Consider the following 22,055-nt stretch of genomic DNA (forward strand, 5'->3'; position numbering starts at 1 on the left):
ATACTACTGCAATCAAGTTCGTGTTTACGTTTTTAGATGAGTCCCCATCGTCCCCAATACGAAATTTAAGTTGAAGAACGCCGAGTCATAAGAAAGAATAGCGGCTAAGAATTTGTGTTAGTTCAACGCAGATTTTGTTCTAGACCCCATAAGTTTTAGGTTCCAACACAATGCCTACTTTTAAGGGTAATATATGTCAAATAATTCTATATAGGTGCTAAATCTTGTTTAATAACATGACATTGCATGTACCGTAACTGGAACATTGACATTATATCAATCACAAACTGAAAACCTTATCCATTTGAATTGGCATTCCCTGGAAAGGTAATAACCATAGAGCCATTGCATCTCGTTTTACTACAATTGTTGCATGTCATTTTTTCCAGTCAAAGTTAAGTGGGGAAAAGAAACCTACCCTGATGTCGAGGCAAACACCGATGAGGACCCTCTCCTCTTTAAAGCGCAGTTGTTTGCTTTGACCGGTGTCCAACCAGAGAGGCAAAAAGTAATGTTGAAAGGCACAACTTTACGTGATACGGATTGGGGAAATGTGAAACTTAAGGATGTAAGTTAATATTCGTCTTTCATATATGTTATCAGTGTATAGTGTTGCTTACATACTTCTCCTTTTAAGGGTATAACCGTGCTGTTAATGGGTAGTAAGGAGGAGGATGTTCCTAAGGAACCCGTAGAAAAAACTTTGTTCGTTGAGGATATGAGTGAAACGGAGATCGCAAACGCCGTAAGTATTTTTTTGACGTTTCTATTTTGCACCCAAGATGTGTAATTTTTATATTGTAAATTTTTAAGTGGGAATGAATAAGTAGTTATAAATTCTCCTCACAAATAATGATTTTGGGAAAAAAGTAGCGGAAGTAGAGTTCGTTATAAATTAGTTACGCCCTGAGACTATTTCATTTGCATTCGTCAGACAGTGACATTTTGCGGGTACAATAACCCTCCACTTTCTATTTATTCCATTTAAAAAATTATTTTGTTGATTCAGTAGTGGCAATGAATATTCGTGATAAAGTTGTTAGAATAAAGTGTGGTATGAAAAAAAAGAAAATCAGCTTATTAAATGTGAAGACATCGCAACTGTCTTCCCTATGTAACCGGTTAATGTATGAATCGGAAATTTAAAGGCTGATAAACGTATGTATCAACTGTATAAAAAATTAGTAGCCGCTCAAATGTACGCCAAGCCTCAAATTTCACAGCGGTCATCTTATAACTAACGCCTAATGTATATCAGCATACTATCTTCATGGAATGACCCGGAAAAAAATCAGCGGTGGAATTTTTTAAAGTGGCTTTAGGAATTGAATGTGCTTCTACCTACCCACATAATAAGGCGCCCTAAACAACCCTTGTAAAAATATGGTCATATTCTGATGAAACTAATATAGTATACAGAGCTGTTTAATTCTGATTTTTTAAGTTAAAACTTATTTAGCTCCATCTCTCTGGAAAAATCCTGTGTAGGATTTTAAGATTCTACTTGATAAATAGTTTCTCCATCTCGGAAATTCCCAGCCAATGTGTGGTGCGGAACTATCTAGCCATAGTAACATAAAACTTGATTGTGGCTTATACTCTTTGCTCTTAAGTCAGTGGTTTACAGACTGTTAGGGGAAATGAAGAGCAGCACTGTACAGCTGTTAATGAGCACTTAGTGGTTGAAAATTTATTGGTGGTAATAATGATACAATTTTTTTCTCTAACCCTAGGTGCCCACTGATATTCTCCTGCGTTATCACTTGTTTACAAATTTGTATTTCCTGAAATCTAGCAATAAAAAAATGCACAAAGAAGTGTCATGGCATAGTTAAAAACCATCTAGATGATTAAAAAAGTAAAAAACTCCAATATAAGGCAAAAGGCGTGGTAATCTCTATGCCATAAGTGGTATTTTTTTAGGTGAGCCATGAAATTTTTAAAATTATTTGTATCAATGTTTGTCTATCAATGAATACCTATTATACAGGGTAAATGCTGAAATAATTGCACTTCTAAATTTAGCATTAACTGTTATAAGGTATTAGTGAGGACAATGGGGGTATAAGGCAGTAAATTTGGTGGCACAAAAACAAATGTTTACCCTCGGAAACCTAAAATCAGTAATCATCTAATTGTTGGCCACTCCGCATAAGATGGAATTTATTCAGACATACATACCATATGGACCATTTCCTTTAGCAGTAGGCAAGTTCAAAAATCCCAATAAAAATAGTTTCAGGATACTTACCAATGCCTTTTTAGTAATTTCTAACCTGCGTCTTTGTTTCATTTTTTCACTCTTGAGATTTTCTTTCCAATTTTTTTCTATTGTCAAGTATATATTATGTTCTGTTCCCTTGAATGGTAAGTAATAACATTATAATGAAGAACATGAACGTAATAAATTAATTGCAATAGTAATAAGTAATACTAGGTGCGATCAAGTTCTTAGATTATCAATTTTGTTTTGGGACTGGGAGTAGATAGAAATATGAATAATAGAAGTTTCAGCCTTCTGGTTTAAGTAGATCAACAGAAAAACATAGAGAACCAAAGAGCACAAACCCACCTTTTAATTATTATTACAGGCAATCTATTGGTTTAGGTAGGTTTTGGATGGACACAACTACCAAATAAATATCTTCTCTCTCCTAACAAAGCAATCCAACATCCTACTGATCAACAAAATCCCTCATCATCTCCTTATACGTCCTTCCTCACCTCATTCCCTCCAACCTATTCCGTATATCCTATTCCTACCCCTTCCTCATTTTCCTAACATTCCCTCTATTACAGTCTTCAACATCTCACTACCAATCAATGTGCTTTGCATCCATTTTTTCTGTCTCATGATTTTGCCTTGGTCATTAGCTAGCCTAACTGATTTTATGAATGCCCCTCTGACTTTCATTCCTACTTCCAGTTTTTCCCATGCCTCTTTAATAATTTCCTCCCCATGTACGTTGAACAGCACCAGTGATAATGGACAACCCTGCCTTTCAATTCCTGCCATTACTATTCCCAGTCATAAGGGTTAAATTCCCTTTTGTCCTCTAGCCTTTTGATTTTTAAGCATGAAAAAAATATCTCTGGAAGTGATGATTTACTTGTTCTTGTGTTGGTAGTGAATGCAATAATATTGAGGAAGGACATTAACATTGGGATTAGCTCAAGGACATGGATTTAAGAAGGGCGTCATTTCACCAGCTTAAATGGAGGGAGATGCGATCATATTTGAATTGTTTAAAGTCAAGTGTGGGCTGACAGTGCTGTGAAAGTAGCTTTTAGGAGAATCCAGTAGTAGAGTTATAGGGGTTTTTCCCATCTTTTTTTAAGTTTACAGGAAGCAACCTTTATGGCCAGAATACCCAATTCCTTATTTTCTTAACAGGAAGTTCTCTTAATGCTTAAGCCCTAAATTCCCTACGATTGAGATTTTCCATTAACACATCAGTGAGGATATACATTAATAAAAAAAATGTTACCAGATTATTTTTAACTTTTTGAAATCATATGGTTGCATTATTTTGAGGTGAGTTCACGGTTATAATAAATTGCGTTTTGATGTTACAAATATACATACTTGTCAAGGGATGAGATCATATACAGTCCTGCCTAAGTTACTTAAAGTGACAGGAAAATATTAGCATGGAATTCATTGAGCATGAAATTCTGTTAATACAACCTTTTTGTGTTGGTCTCCCATATACCTCATTAACCAGTTTCTGCCATTTTGCATCTGTTCCATGGATGCATTCCTCATTTTAGTGGGCATGTTTAGAGTGAAATATAAAAGCAAAAGCTGTTCGAATTGTTTTCTGAAGATAAAAAAGCTAAAGAATGTTCTGCAAATACATTAAACATTGGTATAGAACTTTGTGCTATGTATCGGTGCATTGTTTAGTAGTTCTCTGTTCAGTTATTTTCAGTTTCAATGTTTAGTCCTTAGTGTAGTTTTCAGTATTTCAGTGGTACAATGGCTGACCAGTTAATCAATTCAATCAATTGAGTGAATTATGTTCCTTATTCATAGCATATGTATTTTGGTGGATGTGATTCTGAGTCATGTGTCACCTTGATGCATTTTACGTTTGGAGAAAGTGTGCTTATGTATTCAATGTGATCATTCCTGTTAATTGTAAATTGTGCCATATGTTTCATTGGAAATTTTTATCCTTGTTAGCAATGTCACCCAATGCAGATGTGTTAGGTCAAAGAGGATGTTTCATATCCCTTTTGGCAACTGACTATGATTGAATCCTGATTTCAATTGAATTCATACTCTGATGAAACAGAGATACATAACTGGCTTTTTTGGAGTCCTAGAAAAGTTTACCATCAGAAATTTTCGTTTTCATTCAGGTCAATGCATAATTTTTCTCTCATTGATGAGGAGTTTGATATGATTAATCTTTGATTATTTTCAGCTTGATCTACCAGCTGGGTTAATTAATTTAGGAAACACCTGCTATATGAATGCCACAGTTCAGTGTTTGAAAACAGTTCCAGAACTTAGGGAATCATTGAAAAAGTATCCTGGAGGTAAGTTTCCAATCACTCTTTCTTGGTTTAAAATGGGCAATGACTATAGGTATACAGTGGAACCTCACCTAAGGAGAACTCACCTAGTGAGTAATTTGCATTATAAGCAAAAATATTTTTTTAAAATGACTCGCATTATGAGTGATGAGAAGAGGGGGATTCCCGAAATATCTTATAATGCTCTTCTTATCGATAAATGAAAGCAATTGCAAGGTGATAAAGGAGATGAAAACAACACTCAAAGTCTTAATAAGAGAAATGCTGAGAGCATGGGAAACTGTTGCATCTTACATTGAGAAGCATAACCCTAATAAAGCAGTGGCTATACACACTTCAAATTTATTTTATGATACGCTGTTTTACATTTTCATAAAATTTTGAAGCATTAGCAAAAATAAATTTCTTTAGACAGCTTTCTAGTAAAAAAAAAGAATTAAGAATGTATCACAAATACTTCTAAACAAATTGAATTCACTTTCCAGGTTGATTCATTTCATGATAGAAGAGTATATTAAGAAAATACATGATCCTAAACATTGTGTACATAATTTTCTTTGAATAAACCTTGTACATGTTTTATTTTGAATGAATTTATATGGGAAAAATGGTTTTGCTTTAAGAGAAAGATTCAATTGGGCTAGGTTTCACTTAACTCCTTACTCCAATATTAAATAAACCAATTTTTGAATAAAAAAACACTAAAAATGTTTTCTTTTGTTAATTTTTTATCCAAATTGGTATGAAACAAAGCTTGTACAACTTAAAACAAATCAATGCAGATTGATTTTCCAAAAATGACTTAAAGTTTTCAAATATGTATGGTCATACAGAAAGATGCTAAAATAATGGATGCAGCAGGAATATTACCATTGTCAATGTTCTCAAGTTTTCTAAGCTGAATAGGGATATACATATCCTGTTGACTTTTGAGGAAAATATGGATGAAATTTTCACAGAAATATCTGTTGTGTGTTGGATGGAAGAATTGCAAAATTTACGGCATTCTGATATATTATTTGTATCTGCGCAGTGTTTATTTTCAACCATGTTTCTAAAAATTGTGTTGCTAATTCAGCGTCAATCAGATCAATTGAAAAATGTACTTGAAGACTTTGATTTTACTCATAGTATTACTTTACAGCATATTTTAATGCTATAAATAGCCCTGAAAACCCTTTATAAATAGCCTAATAAACATTTTGGACCTGGGGAAAAAAATTGATACCTGCTTGGTGCATGATTCTATATTCTACTCTTTAAATCTTTTTAGAAATGATTAATTGAACCCTAATAAGAATGCCCAGTTAAGGTACCAAGTGGTTCATAATGATTCATAATTATTTAATTTGAGCATTTTGAAAGTGAAATGTATCTCTGATGTTTTATTGATGATTGTATTTATAATATATCATAGTTGTGTCATTGTTATCAGGAGTGGGGGCGGGTGGCGGTTCAACTGTCGCAGCTGCCCAGTCAATCACAGCTGCTCTCCGAGATCTATATGATTCAATGGAAAGGCGGGGATTAGGGAGTCTAGCCAATGCTCAAGGGTCAGCTATTCATCCTTTAATATTACTCCAAGTCCTTCACACAGCATTTCCTCGATTTGCCGAAAAAACTGACCATGGAGGATTTGTTCAGCAGGTGAGAAATGAGCTCTTACTTCAACTTTGAAAAAAAGAAAAAAATTATGCATGTTCCATGTACTTATCATCAATTGTGATTCATATATTACAGTAGTAGTAATAATTTTGGGGAGGCGATTGACAGCTGAGGTCATTTACGCCATAGGGGATTATAAGGGAATGGGAGAAGGGCGGGGAGAAATCTGGTGTCAGCATTTGCCTACTCTTAAAGGAAGGTTCCAAGGGGTCCACAGTTTAACATCTCATCGGATGGATAGCATACTCCATCAAAGTGCTCTCCACAAAGCACCCCAAGTAGGGATCGGGATGCTACTGAAAAATATCTGTCATCTCCAGAATTCAAACCCGAGCCCTCTGGGTGAGAAGCCAGTGCACTGGCCACCGCGGCTGATATCCTATAAATTATAGTCCTCTTCAAGAGTAAAACTTAACCTTATACTTTAACTTAGTCTATAATTAGCCAAAGAGTTTGGAAAGGGATGATTCATTGGTAGGAATGTGGAGAAAAAGTGATAAATATTTGGGAGTGTATAGTGTCTCATGCAAGTCTCTCTGGGTAACCTCAGGTCCACCAAAGCTTTGAGATTTTTTGGGTATGAGATCTTTCTGGGAAAACATAGCTGGTACAGGGAAAGGAACTGGCCCCCTTACCCTGATGTGAGAATTTCACACGCTGGGCTTAGCACTGGGTGACCTGTATCATCACCTACCAAACCAACCTTCGGATTGATTACTGGACTTATGGTTAATTATAACCAAAATATATTTGGGAAGGGTAGACCTCTATGGTATACACTATTAAAAAAATAAAAAGAACATAAACATTATTAGAGGGTAGTTGGAAAGGTTCTCGGAATCACCACCAGATGTCAGTGCTAGCGCAAAGAATTTCTCACGTAGTAATAGGTAATCCTTAATGAGTAAACACAATGCTTAAGTGCTCTGGGAAGAGATCTGTGGCATGGATCTCTCCTGTTGTTTTTCCTGTGTAGTGATTTGTGAATATGGAAAAAATTGTGATTCCAGCAGCGATTAAATACTTAAAGAAAGATATGGAAGCAAAGGAAGTTCATGCAGACTTTCAGAACACTCTGCGTGACTCTGCTCCCTCATATTCAACTGTTGCCAAGTGGACTCACGAGTTTGTTGGTTTGGGACAGCTTAGATGATGATCTGCGTAATGGTCGGCCATAATGTGCCACTACCCCATAAATTGTTGCAAAATTGCATACATAAAATGATCAGGGAATTGCCAACTAAAAGTGTGAGAAATTGCTAAGGCTGTGTCATCTGAACGGGCATATCACATTTTAACATTGGAATTGAATATGAGGAAATTATCTGCTAGATGGGCACTTCTTGATGCATGATCACAAACACATCGGAATGGAAATTACTGAACAATGTTTTTCCCATTTTAAGAGTAACCAACCTGATTTTCTGCAACGGTTTGTGACGGCAGATGAAACTTGAGTCCTTTACTATACCCCAGAGATAAAACAGCAGTCAAAGCAGTGGAAACATTTTGATTCACCAGCACCAAAGAAAGGGATTCAGCTGATAAATTATCTTCCCATTGGTCAAATAATTACTGGATGCTTATCTACTGGACCAACTAGAGCAAAAATATATGAAAAAAGGCCTAATTTGGCAAGGGAGAAAATTATCTTTCATCAAGACAATGCACGCTCACACACAAGTGTCATTGCCATGGCAAAAATATGTGAACTAGGATAAGAATTGTTTGTGGAAGCTAATTAAATAATGTAGGTTTAAAATATTAAAGAATTAACGTAATAGATAAGGCAATATTTCCAACTGATTGAGTAAAATATTTAGCTGCAAAATTTTAAGAAAAGAGAATGTGACATTGTGATATGAGAGGGTCAAAAAAATGCACCTAGTGTGGTCTCCAAATGTAATTCTCAAATATTGGAACTTATCAATTATCAATACCAATATAAATAATAGACCAAGATAAAAGGTGATGTTTTTATTTTTTCTGAAATTGGCTGTTGAAGTTTCTCAGCATAATACATCAAACTAGATATCTATGACTTCTGCACCTATGGTAAGTCTTATGGTTTGTGAAATTCATATAATCGGTGCAACAATTTCAAAGTGTAAAAATCATTTGCCTTGGCTGGGATGCAAACCCGGATCCCTTAAATGTCCGGTCGAGTGCTTTGGCCAGTTAAGCCATTGAGGCATCCTCTTAAACTAAAATTTCGGGGACTTTAAAGGAGCGAGATGTTGTGACGAAATACCGTGCATGCAATGAATCAGGTTAACAGTTGACCTTTCCATTTCATTCGCCACATATGGTTTGCCAGTAATATTGTAGTTTCCCGGAAAATTTCCCTAGAGGGTGTTAGGCATCTAATCGATTTTAACTGAGAGCCTTCTTATCTCTGTTTAAAAGATCTAGGTTTTTTTCAGGTATTCTACCCACTGTACTACCATACACCTTATTAGCATAGCCTCTGATCTCATATTGAATGTTTTAGAACACCTTTCACCTTACCACAAGAATTGTCTTTAAACAGAGCACAGAAGTTGAATGAAGAAGTTTGAAGACAGCACATTCATAAAATACGTAAGGGAGTTATGTGGTACATGTTCATGAAGTATTAGCAAGGTGGGGAAAGTCTGCAAATGGTCGGGAAGTCGGTACTATGTGTGGGCGAACAGTTCTTAATATACCTAGTTCAGAAAACTTAGTTTGCATTGGAAATGGCTGATGTGGCACGTTTAATGGTGGTTGGTTTTCCATTTGTCTGCCAGTTGGGCACTAATCATTAGTCTGTGGTACCACCTTCTTTTTTGAGTTGAAAATATATGAAAATGACGAATGTTACAATAAGTTAGTCGTGGGGAAGTTAGTGAAATGACAAAAACATTTGACCACAATGTGCTTTTTTTGCTAGCTTATGTTGAGATTTGTAAATATTGTGTACTTTGGCCCTGTCTCAAAAACTGCTGTTTATGTTTTTCAATATGATCATTGCTATTGAATTATTACAATCTGACCCATGCAAACAAATGCTGCAAACTCTCTGCAGTATCACTTTTGTATTACATTTGTGAAGACTGTGCCATAAAGCAGTACTCTTCTGTTAATAATTGAATCCTTGTTGCAATTTGTTATATATTATAAGATCCTCATTTTGTTCTAATTTGGGTGTAAAATCTAAGTGTCATCTCTTTTACAGGATGCTAATGAATGTTGGACAGAAATGGTTAGAATGCTGCAGCAGAAATTACCTCCTTTAGATGTCGCTGAAAATAGTGTGGGAGAGAAACCTAAGTAAGGGAATTCTTTATTTTTTAATAAATTAATTTTTTAAATAATTGGGAAGTAAATTACCCGGTATACCCTAAAATCATTCTTTTTTTTTACCTTGCCTAACCCAAAAGTGTCATGTATAGATTATTATATCATCCAATATGCACCATCCTACCATTTTGATGCTTTTAACCCTTTTCAGGAAATTTGCAAAGTAATTCATGATTTAAAATGCATTAGAAGTTCATCATAATGAGTGCATACGAAAGGTATAACAAGACTCATTTTATACAGTGTGAAATATAATATGCCTTTGTTATCATTAATCATAGTTCTACAGGGGGGTTGGAGATGGATCTTGTGGTATTTCAAAGGATTCTTTTTTAATTACATCACAATGAGATGAAAAAATTGCCAATTAGTGACTCAAAAAATTTATTTAATTGCCCAAAGTTTCATACATTGTTAAATTGCGATGAAAGTAATGCTCCAAGTACACAGAGAGCATTAAATGGAAATTTACTACTCTGCTATGGCCATACAATTATGGAACATATGTCATTAAGTTGGGTAAAGACATCATGTATCACCTCTAGTAATTGTTTAATGATTTAACTTTCACTTGATCCAACACATAAATTTTCATAGCGCTACAGGCCAGGCTTTGTTTATTATTGCATCACAAACATTGTTACCTATGACTTGGTCACATGCAACAAAATCCCTCTCTCTCTTCCCTTAGCTCTAACCTCTTCTTACCAACTCAGCTGGAGCTTAAACCTTTCCCGCAATATCCTTCATCTTGAACCAAGAACTCTAACAGAACCATCTCCCCCATTCTCCTGCTGCATACTAAGCTCAGCATTCGTATTGATTTGTTTTAAGCTGGTATTTTCTTACCTGCATATTGTGCAGGGGATGTTGTACAAAATACATTCTTTTGCAAAAAATAATATTATTTGGATGGTTATGATGAAAGACAGACTATTCCTCTGTCTTTACCTATCCTGAAATTTTGTATAATTTCCTTAAATGTTTACTAAATGCTTTCCTCTCGGAAGAACAGACCATTCTCAAATCGGGACTACATGCCCCCACTCTTAGGCACAAAGTGGAGACTTAAAAGTGAATAATTTAACTTTGAATTTTTATTTTCTAACTTAAAAGTGAATGACATTTACATGAAATGTAAATGCATTGCATTAGCAAAGTTTTGCGCCAAGTAAAGAATAAGAAATGAGAAAGGGGAGGGAATAAGCTGAAAAATTCTGAAAGTAGTTAAGGCAGTAAGAAAAAGGCAAATTTAGGACCGTGCACCATCCTGACCTAGTGCCCCTGTATTGTTCTCTTAAGGCCTGCAACCTTTGGAATTTTTTTACGTGTAAGATATAATGCTAGTGGTAAGACTTTCATCGCGAGTCTGTAAGAGTGAGTGAAAAATGGTCTCTGCACAAAAGGAAAATCATCAACTCTAAAGGATGGTTGATGACTCATTAAAAAGTGAACCCTCTAGGCTTACTTTTTATAATAAATTTTAGTGTAAATGCATACATTCTTCAGGAATTAAAGGAAACTTTGAAACTTTTATGCTAATACCTGTTTTTTTTTACAGTCAAATCACAGTAAATGCCGAATTGTAAGGTTACGGGTAAACATTTACCAATTGTCACAGAAAATCTTATAAATCAAGCCACATTTGTAATGGTTCATTATGCATTTTTAATCATTTTCAGTTAGTGAGCCAGCTTATTTTTTTTACTAATTCTGTGATAAAATATTTCATTGTACAGGTCACTTGTAGAGCAGTTTTTTGGCGGTACTCATTCTACAGAACTGAAGTGTGTGGAGAGTGAAGATGAGCCTGTTACAAATGGAAAAGAAAGTTTTCTTCAGCTTAGCTGTTTTATTTCTCAAGATGTTAGATATATGCTCTCTGGTTTAAGATCAGTAAGTGTTTGAAATTCGTATGTATATATGCAAATGTGGTTAGTCAGTGCATTTTTTGATTAAAACAAGCTGTTAGTGCATTTTTTGATTAAAACAAGCTTTTGTGTGGAAATTGTGGTGGAAATGCATATATATTTATAATATTTATTGTTTTTCTTTAACAAGTTCATGTCTGAATACTATTCACAGTTGGATGTTATATCATCATCATGATCAGTTCTGCCATGTGGTAGGTTTTCTAATGGTTGACCTCCCATGTCCTTCTGTTGTAATCCGTTCTCTTGGTTTCCTCCTACTTTCCCCAACTTTTAACCTCATAATGACTGGATATTTTCATGTCTTAAAATGGACCATTTTGCGGCTCTGTAACTCTCCCTTGTAGTCTTAAGTCAATTCTTTTTCTCCCCATATGCCTTTAGTTTCTTCCATTTGTTTTTCTTTCCATTCATTTATTTTTTCCCCTTTCAACACAAACATATTGAAAGCCTTCAACTCACACCTATAATCTTTTTTGAACAACTAAGTCATGTAGTCTTGCAACACAACACTCTGCATCAAAGTTTTCGCTTGATCTTTTCTCTGCTCTGATTTAAGTTCTTATGATCTGGTCCTATGTAAAAACTCTTTATTTAATACAGATCTACAGTTAAATGTCCTTACTATTTTTCCCAATGCCACCAAAATACTGTCTCAGTAAGTGAAGTATAATGATGTTAATGGTTTATAAAAATGAAATATTTGCATTCCAAAATAATTGTAACAAAGAATTGGATTTGAGAATGAAAAGCTTGGGAGCTGATTAAGTCACTTAAACCTGATCAAACTATAATCATGCATTCCATCTGCCAAGGAATTGCAGTCACTGTTGAGTGCTTCTTTGAAGTGGGGTATCTTTTTTGTGGAGGCCAAGTCTCTAATGTTTCTCGCCTGTCTTAATGAAAAGATTATACAATGTAATCTAATGTTCGTTCCTGCAAATTTCATTAATTGATTTATCTATGGTTTCAACAACTGTACCTGGAGATCAAAGGTGTGTAAGAGTTCAAAATTTGTGGGAGTGAAGCCCTAGAATAACTAATTTCAAATGGAGGTGTTAAGGGAAGTAGGGGAATGTTGTGAGAAGTGTAGATAAAATGGATGGGGTTGGAGATGAATGAGGGAATTTACGAGGGTGAAAGGGTTCTGGGTGGGAGGAAAGGAAGTGCAGAAGAGGATACCTGAGGTAAATGTTTGAAATTACTAATGCCATGAAACGGGCACACTCGGAGAGGTGTCTTTTTACAGTTTCAGAAATGTCCTGAAGAATTCAGTTCATAGTCTTTGTGTGTACATGGTCTGTTACAAGAAAAAAGGAGAATATATTTCATGAAAAAAATTAATTGCAGATCAAAGTACAAATTACTAACAATCTTTAAAATGGCACCCTTGTGTATGGACACCAATTCTAGTATCTCTTCCAGCCGTGGTATGCTTCTGAGAAGGCATCGACGGGAACCTCATTCAGGCACTTCGTCATGGCCTCTTTGATGTTACCCAGTGTTCCAAAATGGTTGCCTTTTCAGCTCTTTTTTATTCTTGGCAACAAAAAGAAGTCCAGCGGTGCCACATTGGGGCTGTAGGGTGGCTGGGGCTGCATTGCCACCTTGTGCTTTACCAGGTACTTGCTCACAAGGAAGGTGGTGTGAGACAGCACATTGTTGTGGTGCAGCCTCCAGTTGGCAAAAATATCCTTCCTGATGTATTGCACTGATGCATTTTCTGCTGCCTTTGGAGGACTTCCTAGTGAAACTTTCTGTTTACTATATGCCCTTGAGGCATGAACTCTTTGTGGATAATGCTTTCCGAGTCAAAAAATATGATATTTTATACATAAACTTATTTTTGGGATGTTCCCAGGTATAATGGTTAGAATTACTGTTTTAGCCTCTCTGTAATGAATGTTTTGGAAAAAAAAACAGTTTTCAAATTTCATATTTATTTGCAGTAGTGTATTTATGAGGGTTCAATTATTCTCATTTAATCAAAGTAAAATAACCATAAACCTTTATCGAATTTAAAAAAAAGACTTGTTATGCGAGAGTTTTAAAGCACCTTATTTTCTTATCCCAGAAAATGCAGGAGCAAATCACCAAATTTTCTCCTACCTTGGAAAGGGATGCAGTTTATACAAAAACTGTAAGTATTCTCTGCATCTTGTTGATGTAACAATTTCATATTTATTCTCATAATACCACCAATTCCTGGTTTAGTTTGCATCTATTGATTTTTTTATGTATTTGGTTGATTCTTGGACATTTTTCTTTCAGTCAAAAATAAGCCGTCTTCCAGCATATCTCACAGTACAGTTTGTTAGATTTTATTTTAAAGAAAAGGAAGCCATCAATGCCAAAATCCTTAAGGATGTGAAGTTCCCCTTACTCTTTGATGCATTTGAGCTTTGCTCTTCAGAACTTCAGCAGAAGCTTACCCCGATGAGGGCCAAGTTTAAGGTAATTGAACTTTGTCTGGTGAAATCATTCTTAAGACTTATTTTTCATTAATTAGGCAGAGATTGGAGGTCTTTATCTTGTGCCATGAGGTCTTTAGTGGTCTGAGATCTCATTTTTTCTTCTTTGTGCCAGTGTTTGAGATTTGTGATGACCTAGAAAAGCAGGAAAAATGGGAATTTGTGGAAATGTTGATTTTGTTGAAGTGAGGATGTTCCCGCAATTAGTTAAATATGATTTTTTCCATATTTTAAACTCCATTTCCTTCAGATCATTAAATTCTAGCCTATAATAAGGGTTAATAATATATATTTACTGGGTAATTTGAGCTCATATTTTATGGATTGTTTGTCCTATGAAAACTTTAAAATGGCAAAATATTTCTTTGTATTCTGAATGTTTCATAGCATTAATGTGATAAGTGATATTTTTGACAACATAAGGACATGCAATTTGTATATAAGGGCATGGTGGGGCACTTGAATCCATATTTTCCCCCAAGTGATGCTGACCCTAGTTGCTGTCCTTCAGATGCTACATATCAAAGTTAAAGAATTTGTTGAGTCGTGGGCATAGAATCCTATTACTGCTAAACATTATAACAGAAATCCAAGCAGTAAAATGTATCATCTCTCTTCTATAACAAATTATTTTTGTTTCGATTGCTACATGATACATTAATCGGCTGCTTTAAGACCTATGTCACAATTTGGCACATGCTCTGAAAGCAGATAGGGCCATGGCCTAATATCAGTATCCATTAGTATCTATTTCAGTTGTTGAACTTTTCTTCTTTTTCCCAGGAACTGGAAGATAAGAGAGTAGAAGATTCACAGAAGGCAGATGGTCCTCAAAAGGGTACTAAGGGTCATGGAGAGAAGTCAGAGAAACCACCAGTCCCGACAAGAAAAGAGCCATATTGGTTTCCTGAGGGTGAGTTTTTAATTATGCACACTTGTAATTGAAAAATGATTCAGTGGAATGAAAGTTGAGATATGGGTGAATTTCCATTTTTCAAGCTCTCCAATGTACATATAATTGAGGGTAGACACGCAGCTCTAGATAGCACCAGAGAGATTTCTTTTTGGTTGTTACCTCTTTGAAACAATGCATAATCAGCACAGAAAGAATATGGGAAAGTGACCCAACATTAATATACAGTAGTAGTATTTAGGGGAGGCGACCGACAGCTGAGGTCATTTGTGCCATAGGGGATGGATAGGAAAGGATGAAGGGTGGAGAGAAACCCGGCGTTGGCATTAGCCTACTCTTTATGAAAGCCGCCAAAGGGTCCGCAGCTTAACGTCCCATCTGACGGATGGCTCACTCAAAGTGCCCTCCACAAAGCACCTCAAGTAGGGATCGAGATACCTCTGAAAAATATTCAACACCACCGGGATTTGAACCCGAGCCCTCTGGGTGGGAAGCCAGTATGTTAGCCCCCGCACCGTCTCGATCCTCCATTAATATACAATATAAATAATGCGTTTCGTCATATATGATGGTCATTCTAAAATCGAGGTATCCAATTTTTTTAGAAATAGAAATAAACATTTATTTTCAATAATTGATACATCATTTTAAAGCTTGAAGATTCTTCTTTTTCTATCGATAATCACCATTTCAATCTATACATTTTTGTAGGCACTGTGGCAGTTTTTGTAAATCCATGTCATGCCAGCTCACTGCCATGTAATTGGGGAAACATTGAACCTGATATTTCACTCAATCATCATGCCAGTCAAATGTTCTTTCGACTTAGGAAAATAGTGGTAACCCCTGGGTAGGTGGGTGATGATGTCCCATCCAAACTGTCATGTCATTGCTGTTAGGTCTTAGGTGTGAAATAGAACGAACAAGTTCTATCACCCGTAATAAGCGGCAATGACATGGTGAAAGATGACGTCTAACGTATTCTCAACGACATGGTAATGAGTTGATATGATATGGCCGCACAAAAGCTGCCCCAGTGCCTGCAAAAAAGCTTGACTGAAATGGCAGTTATGTTTAAAAAAAATAGGAGGAATTTTCAAACTTGAAAATGATGTATCAGTTGTTGAAAATAAATATTTATTTCTATTGAAAAAAAGTGGAGACCTCAATTTTGGGATTACCCCCGTAATTTCTAGAAAAAAATAGACAACCACAAAAATAAGGTTAATGATGCAAAGAAGAAGTCCACTGTTTTGAATTGAAACATCATAGTTTTGAAGTGTTTTTCAGAGAAAGTGAGGCTTCAATTTGATTTAAAAGTAAGTGGAAGTTCATTCCATACATGGTTTAGGGCCTCCATATTTAAAGGTTCTTTAAAGTAAACAAATGATATACAGGTTTCTGTATATCATTGTATCCTGTATTTTCTCAGACCACCGTCAGTAAAAGGCTTACAAGGAATTATTAACCTGTGCTGCCTGTGGTTTCCAAGGAAGAATCACATAGCTTGTGTGAAGATGAAGGTACTCAGAGATTTCCCCAGGAATCAAACCCAGACCCTCCGGTTGGTAGTTCAGTGCTCTACCCACCGTCTCTATGCACCTCTAAAGCATGCAACAATTTCTTAGTGAAGCTGTTCCTCAAGAGACAGAAATAAGAGTATTTTTTTCACACACACCCATTGACTTTGTTAACTTCTATGAACAGAAACCTTTTAAACCAAATTTCACTTTTTATTTGGATCTGGTACTTTCTGTCCATTAAATTTTGATTGCTATGATATGTTATTTGTCAAATGTGATTAGACAAATGACATTGCTGTTTTTGGACTACATATGTAAATAAACATTGAAGTCAGCTGTAACCTCATGTAATCCCATCTGCTTTTTAATTCAGCTAACGATTCACCTATGGTTGAAGTTTTCAATGGCAGGGGATGATATTTTCTACTTAGTGGAAAAGGGCAAATTGGATCTCTCAATATTGAGACAAATATGTTCAGTCCCTGAAATAGCTGAATTATGAGAGATAACACTAAGGGAAAGAGAGCTGAATGCCTATCTTTAATGTTCTATTCCCTGTAGATATTGGATCCAACAATTCTGGCTACTATCAGCTGCAGGCAGTTCTCACCCATCAGGGAAGGTCTAGCTCAAGTGGTCACTATGTAGCATGGGTGCGTCAAGAGAGAAAACCCACCAATGTGGCATCTGCGACTTCGGCGGCTGTTGCCAAAGCTGCTGGTGGACTCGGCGAGACGTGGCTAAAGTGTGATGATGAAGCTGTTGTTGAAGTGACGGAAGAGGATGTTTTGAAACTTTCTGGTGGAGGTAGGTCATTAAGGGTGTTCGGAATTTCTTGAAAACCAAGAAAGGGAAAGAAAATTTAAGTAATCCTGGAAATAAAACTTTTAATTTTAGAAAATTAATGTTATTTTATACTGGAAAATAGGTGGTGAACAGTGGAAGGAAGAGGTGACTCATGTATTTTTCTTAATTTGAATTTAATATGACTGGTTGATTCATATCAAATAATTTTGCACCAATCCGATGTTAATAAAATATATTTTAACCTAGGCTTTGATATTGCTTTGTAATCTTCAAAACACCTGACCTGACTTTATATTAATTATAGTGGAATAGTGCATTATTGTTTGCTACAAATCTATCATGTTTGCCTTTCACAACATCATGCATGGATCCACAAAATTGATGAATATGAATGACTAATCTATGAATAAGTAGCCTTTGTATTTTTTCACTAAGCTTTATTAGACTACTACTGGTCTTGATGCATAGGCAGCAACATATCAGGTATAAAATTTCATAAATGGCTGGGAATTATATATAATCTTGGCAGGAGAAGAGGTGGATTATGGAAGAGAATTAGGCATGAAGGGATAACTATTGGTTAGGAGGTGGCCATGTGGTGGGGGGAGGGGCCGTGTGTTGGTACCAAGAGTTGGTTGATGGGGGAGGGGAAGAGGCAATGAGCAGGAAGAGAAGGATCATAGCATGGGGGGTAAAGACAAGGAGATTATGAATAGACTTTGTTCAAGGGCAAGGGAAAAGTAGTGGGTGTCTCTCAAAGATATTTTCATTAGCCAATTGTTAGGTAATACATTTTTTAAATCTCCAATTGCTCCAATGTGTAGCATGTATGCATCGAAACTGGTAATAGTGTGGTGAAGTCTTTGTGAAAAAAATGCAAAGTTGACGTCTTCAGTGATCATACATTTTCACAAATTAGAGCCTGAAACCGTCGAATTCAGTGAGTAATCTGGCATTTTTTTTTAAACTAGCAGCTTTGAATGTGTTTTATGTTCTCAAAGAAGGTAAACAATTCTGAAGTCACTCCCTGTGTATAATAAAGGAGGGTCAAAGAAGTTATCAACACTGAGTATCATGCCATGAAGCAATTGTCTACTTACCAGTGTCCTATAACTTGAGTACTAATCATTATGTACTTCTTTGACTGAGGATGCCCTGAAGGGTAAACTCTCCGATATGGGAATTAGTATTTTAATTTAAGCTTGGTGCCTATTGATATTGTCCTGTTTTATCATGCAGGTAATAGAATCCTGATTTAAAAAAAGTATTTCAAGGTCTTATATTGTTCTGTTTTTTTTTTTTTAATGGCTAATCCTCATTCGCCTTGACCAGGATAATGACCTTGGCTTGGGTAAATAAATTGTACTCTTTGAAATTTCTGCATTTTAATGCATGTTGGAGGATGACTCCATTAAAATCACTGTTGCATCATTTCCCGCAGTTCTTTGAATTTGGCTAATCCTCAATGAAGTATCAATTCCTGGCAGGGTCATGCCTATCAGAAGACTTCCTCTTTAAAGACAAAATGGACTTGAATCCATAGTCGTTTATAAATTATGCGTAGTATTTCAAGAATGCTGGTGATAAAAACATGCAGATGAAGGTGTCCCGACTTGATCAGCGTTCTTCAGGTGTTTAAAGAAGTCAAAAACTCCAATGTAAGACTCAGACAAATTTTTAAAACTGTTTTTATTAATTAGTTATCTTACCATGAATATCTGTGCTATGGGGAATAGGTTTTTAATATTAGTGCACTTAAAGTTATCTATTTTCCATTGGATCAAATTGGGGAAGCAAATGAGTAAAAGTGGTAGCGTAAGACGTTAAAAAATGAATTTTTACCCATTAAGACCTAAAATCAGAAGCCATTGGTGACCACCTTGCTGTTGTGTTCTCTGGGTATGCTTAATGAGATTGTTTATTTGAACACTTAGTAATTCTTAGCTGTTAGGCTCAGGGTGCTGTCAAACGTTTGACTGGAGAGGTGCATCATGTGGGGAATTCATAATTTAAGGTGCGGAAAGATTTCAGGAGGTTCTAGATTGTGCTAAAATGTTTTTGCGAAGCATATGCTGAGGTTGCCATTTTCTTTAACGTTTTATTTCCAAATAGTGTGCTCTCGATTGCCCGCCTTCAATGTCAGGTTGACAACATTCAACTTTCAAATGGTTTTTCTATTTGTGTGATCACTCTTGTTTCCAGAATCCAGGCTTCTGTTCTCTTAGGTGTTAATTTGATTAAATTCATTTGAAGAAATAGAATGAATAAAGGTATATGCAAGGAATACAATAAACAAGTTGTGTATCACATGAAAAATAATTTCTTCAATCATTCAGTAATATTTGCATCATGACCATGATAACCGAGACTTGAAGTCACGTGTCACCATCAAGTTTCAACGCAAGTCAAAGATAGTGCAAGTTGATTGTGGGAGAGAAAAAAAATGCTGCATAATATGCAGTGGAAATATGAAATTTGCTGGTGATTTGGCCAGGAATTAAGTTCATGAATGAAATGTATATAAATTGGCAATAATGAAATTAAGGAAAAACAATTTGTGCTCATAATGCATAATCAACAGAAAATACTTTTGTCTTGGTGAACAGTACCTGTTTCCTCTGACTTATTTCATTGGGAATATTTGTAGAGAATTCTAAGAATCTTGTAGGAAAATGATCATGAGTCCTGGTAGATAGTTAAATATTGAATTTTTCATGTGAATAACCTGAGTCGAATGAGCTTTGAAAGCTGATTCTGAAAAGGAAAATTCAATAAGTGAAATAGTAGGCATTAAAAATAATACATTTTGTTTGCCCAAAGATCATATTAAAAATTACCCAGTAGGTGATGTATACACATGATATAAAGCAGATCAAAATAAAGTGCAGGCTTGCAGACTTAATTGAGATATAAACATGGTGCCAACAATTACAATACATGTAGCATGCAAGCAAATATCATTAATCGCAGAGCATTATTATACTGAAAGTAAGAGACTAAATAATCAGGAGTATTATCGATAATATATTAAGATTTTGCTTATGAATAAATATATAAAATAATCATACTTTAATCGTAATTGTGTACATTACATTTTCCATCCTCTCTTATACCTTCTGTGCACTCTGAAACCATAATGAAAAAAACTTTAGTACATGTGTGTTCAAATGATAACCATGTATGTGCTCTCATGTGTTTCCATCTTCTATGGTTTAGGCGTATCTGTGCAGGGAGATTGGAAAGCATCCATACACTTCAGTGGTTAATGAGTATATTAGAAATTTAGTAAGAGGTAACTAAAAGAGGAAACATGTACCATCAATGCTTATATGTGAAAATTAAACTTGTATGCTTGGGTATATTTATCCTCATGGATTAGACATTGTGAAGTGTTTTCTAGTGTGGGGTATACTGTAAGGGATTGCTATATTAAGTTCATGATATCTGAGCGGTGGATGCACTATTTTATTAATTTGATCATCAATTAATTGTTTTACAGCTGAATTAGTGATATTTCTCATTCCTTAAAGTTTTTCATCTTGAGGTGATTTTTCGTTTTTTGTTTGATTCCTGTAATTAAAAGCTAATCTTTAAAAGTGCATTGGTAATGACATTTGGATGTTTCTTCAAATGACTTCTAATTTAACATACTCAATGCAATGCCTAGTTGTAGATTTATTTAAGTTCACTGGCTTTATGGGGGAAAGGGAAAGTGTATCGTGTTCAAAATATAGTAGAGTAAACCCAAAGTTTGTGGAATGCTCTGTCAGTATAATTATAGCATTTACAAGATGCATATGTTTTCTATAACCAAACTAACTTTATGTGCAACAAAACTCATGAATTGTGTGAACTCTTCGGTAATTTATTTTTGATTATTGAAATGTATTTCCATAGGAGATTGGCATTGTGCATACGTTCTTCTGTACGGCCCGAGGGTCCTAGAGGTGCCGTTGGAAGAACATGAAGAAGAAAACGACTCTGCAAAAGTGGATGATACCGTTCAAGCTATGGAAACTTCAGCAAAATCTCCGTAGTTTCCTTTAGTTGAAAATCAGTGATCTTTGAAATATAATTAATATTCTGTGACTTCAAATTAACTTATCACTTGTTGATAATTATTAAAGTTTAAATGAATTTTATTTGGCTACTTTTTGTAATTTCTTGTGCCGTATCTGATATTTAATAAACATGAATGCTGAAATTGACCTATTGTGTATTTTGTTACTTTTTTAATGTTATTCCCTTGTAATTAACATCATTTATACATATAGTACTGAGTCAAGTTGAAATTGATTCAATTGCAGACGACGCCAAAAATAAACAGTTTTCAATAGATCGAAGATATATCGATCAATAATTCGAGTAGTACGGTGCGCCACCGTTTAGTTATTAAATTAACTTACCCAATTCATGAGTAATTTTCTACTGCAATATTCTAAAATTGATTAGTTATTAAAATATTATTATCACGCTGTTAATTTTCTTGATGAGTGAGCAGACGAGGTTTTCACTACCTAGAGGACGCAGTACCGCGATGTCTCGCTTGGGGGTGTGTCTGTGCAATTGTCTGCTGAAGCGGCCGAAAAAGGGGCAGGGTATGAAAGACGGTAGTCGATTGTGAGCTGTGGTGTTGCAGGGTCCAGGCAGATATCATGTAATGATTGGAGAGATGTGTTTATCGTTGTACTTGGCGGGATATCGGCAGGATAAGTGCGCACACAAAGAAGATAGGAATGTTTTTAATTCGCCCGGCTTATTTAAATCTGCGTTGGTGAAGGCTGTTAGTGATTGTTATAACTTCGAGTGATAAACAACCGAATTTCTAGCGTGAAAGTCTTTGGCGGAATCAAGAAAAGGAAGCCATGGATTTGATTGCCAA

General features: G+C 35.5%; 1 protein-coding gene across 3 annotated transcripts; it reads left to right on the forward strand.

Moving 5' to 3' along the window:
- The first annotated feature begins 20 nt into the window (after positions 1-20).
- On the forward strand, positions 21-21,381 carry Usp14 (ubiquitin specific protease 14). Of its 3 annotated transcripts, none has more exons than XM_071587301.1 (12): positions 21-186; positions 390-568; positions 638-745; positions 4,431-4,545; positions 5,960-6,189; positions 9,404-9,498; positions 11,268-11,424; positions 13,534-13,599; positions 13,731-13,913; positions 14,714-14,843; positions 16,928-17,173; positions 21,071-21,381. In XM_071587301.1, the coding sequence occupies exons 1-12, from the start codon at positions 171-173 to the stop codon at positions 21,208-21,210; spliced, it is 1,665 nt and encodes a 554-aa protein (XP_071443402.1). In that variant the 5' UTR covers positions 21-170; the 3' UTR covers positions 21,211-21,381. The 3 variants fall into 3 exon arrangements, with proteins under 3 accessions (XP_071443402.1, XP_071443403.1, XP_071443404.1); XM_071587302.1 differs by having other exon boundaries at positions 5,978-6,189; XM_071587303.1 differs by lacking the exon at positions 21-186 and having other exon boundaries at positions 374-568; positions 5,978-6,189.
- The last annotated feature ends 674 nt before the right edge of the window (positions 21,382-22,055 follow it).

The sequence above is a fragment of the Hetaerina americana genome, unplaced genomic scaffold (genome assembly GCF_022747635.1).
Source record: "Hetaerina americana unplaced genomic scaffold, ioHetAmer1.1.p SCAF_3, whole genome shotgun sequence".
NCBI lineage: Eukaryota > Metazoa > Arthropoda > Insecta > Odonata > Calopterygidae > Hetaerina > Hetaerina americana.

Coding starts and splice junctions, on each gene's coding strand:
- Usp14 (XM_071587301.1), top strand. Junction 569..637: donor GAAATGTGAAACTTAAGGAT/GTAAGTTAATAT, acceptor TCTCCTTTTAAG/GGTATAACCGTGCTGTTAAT. Junction 11,425..13,533: donor TGCTCTCTGGTTTAAGATCA/GTAAGTGTTTGA, acceptor TTCTTATCCCAG/AAAATGCAGGAGCAAATCAC.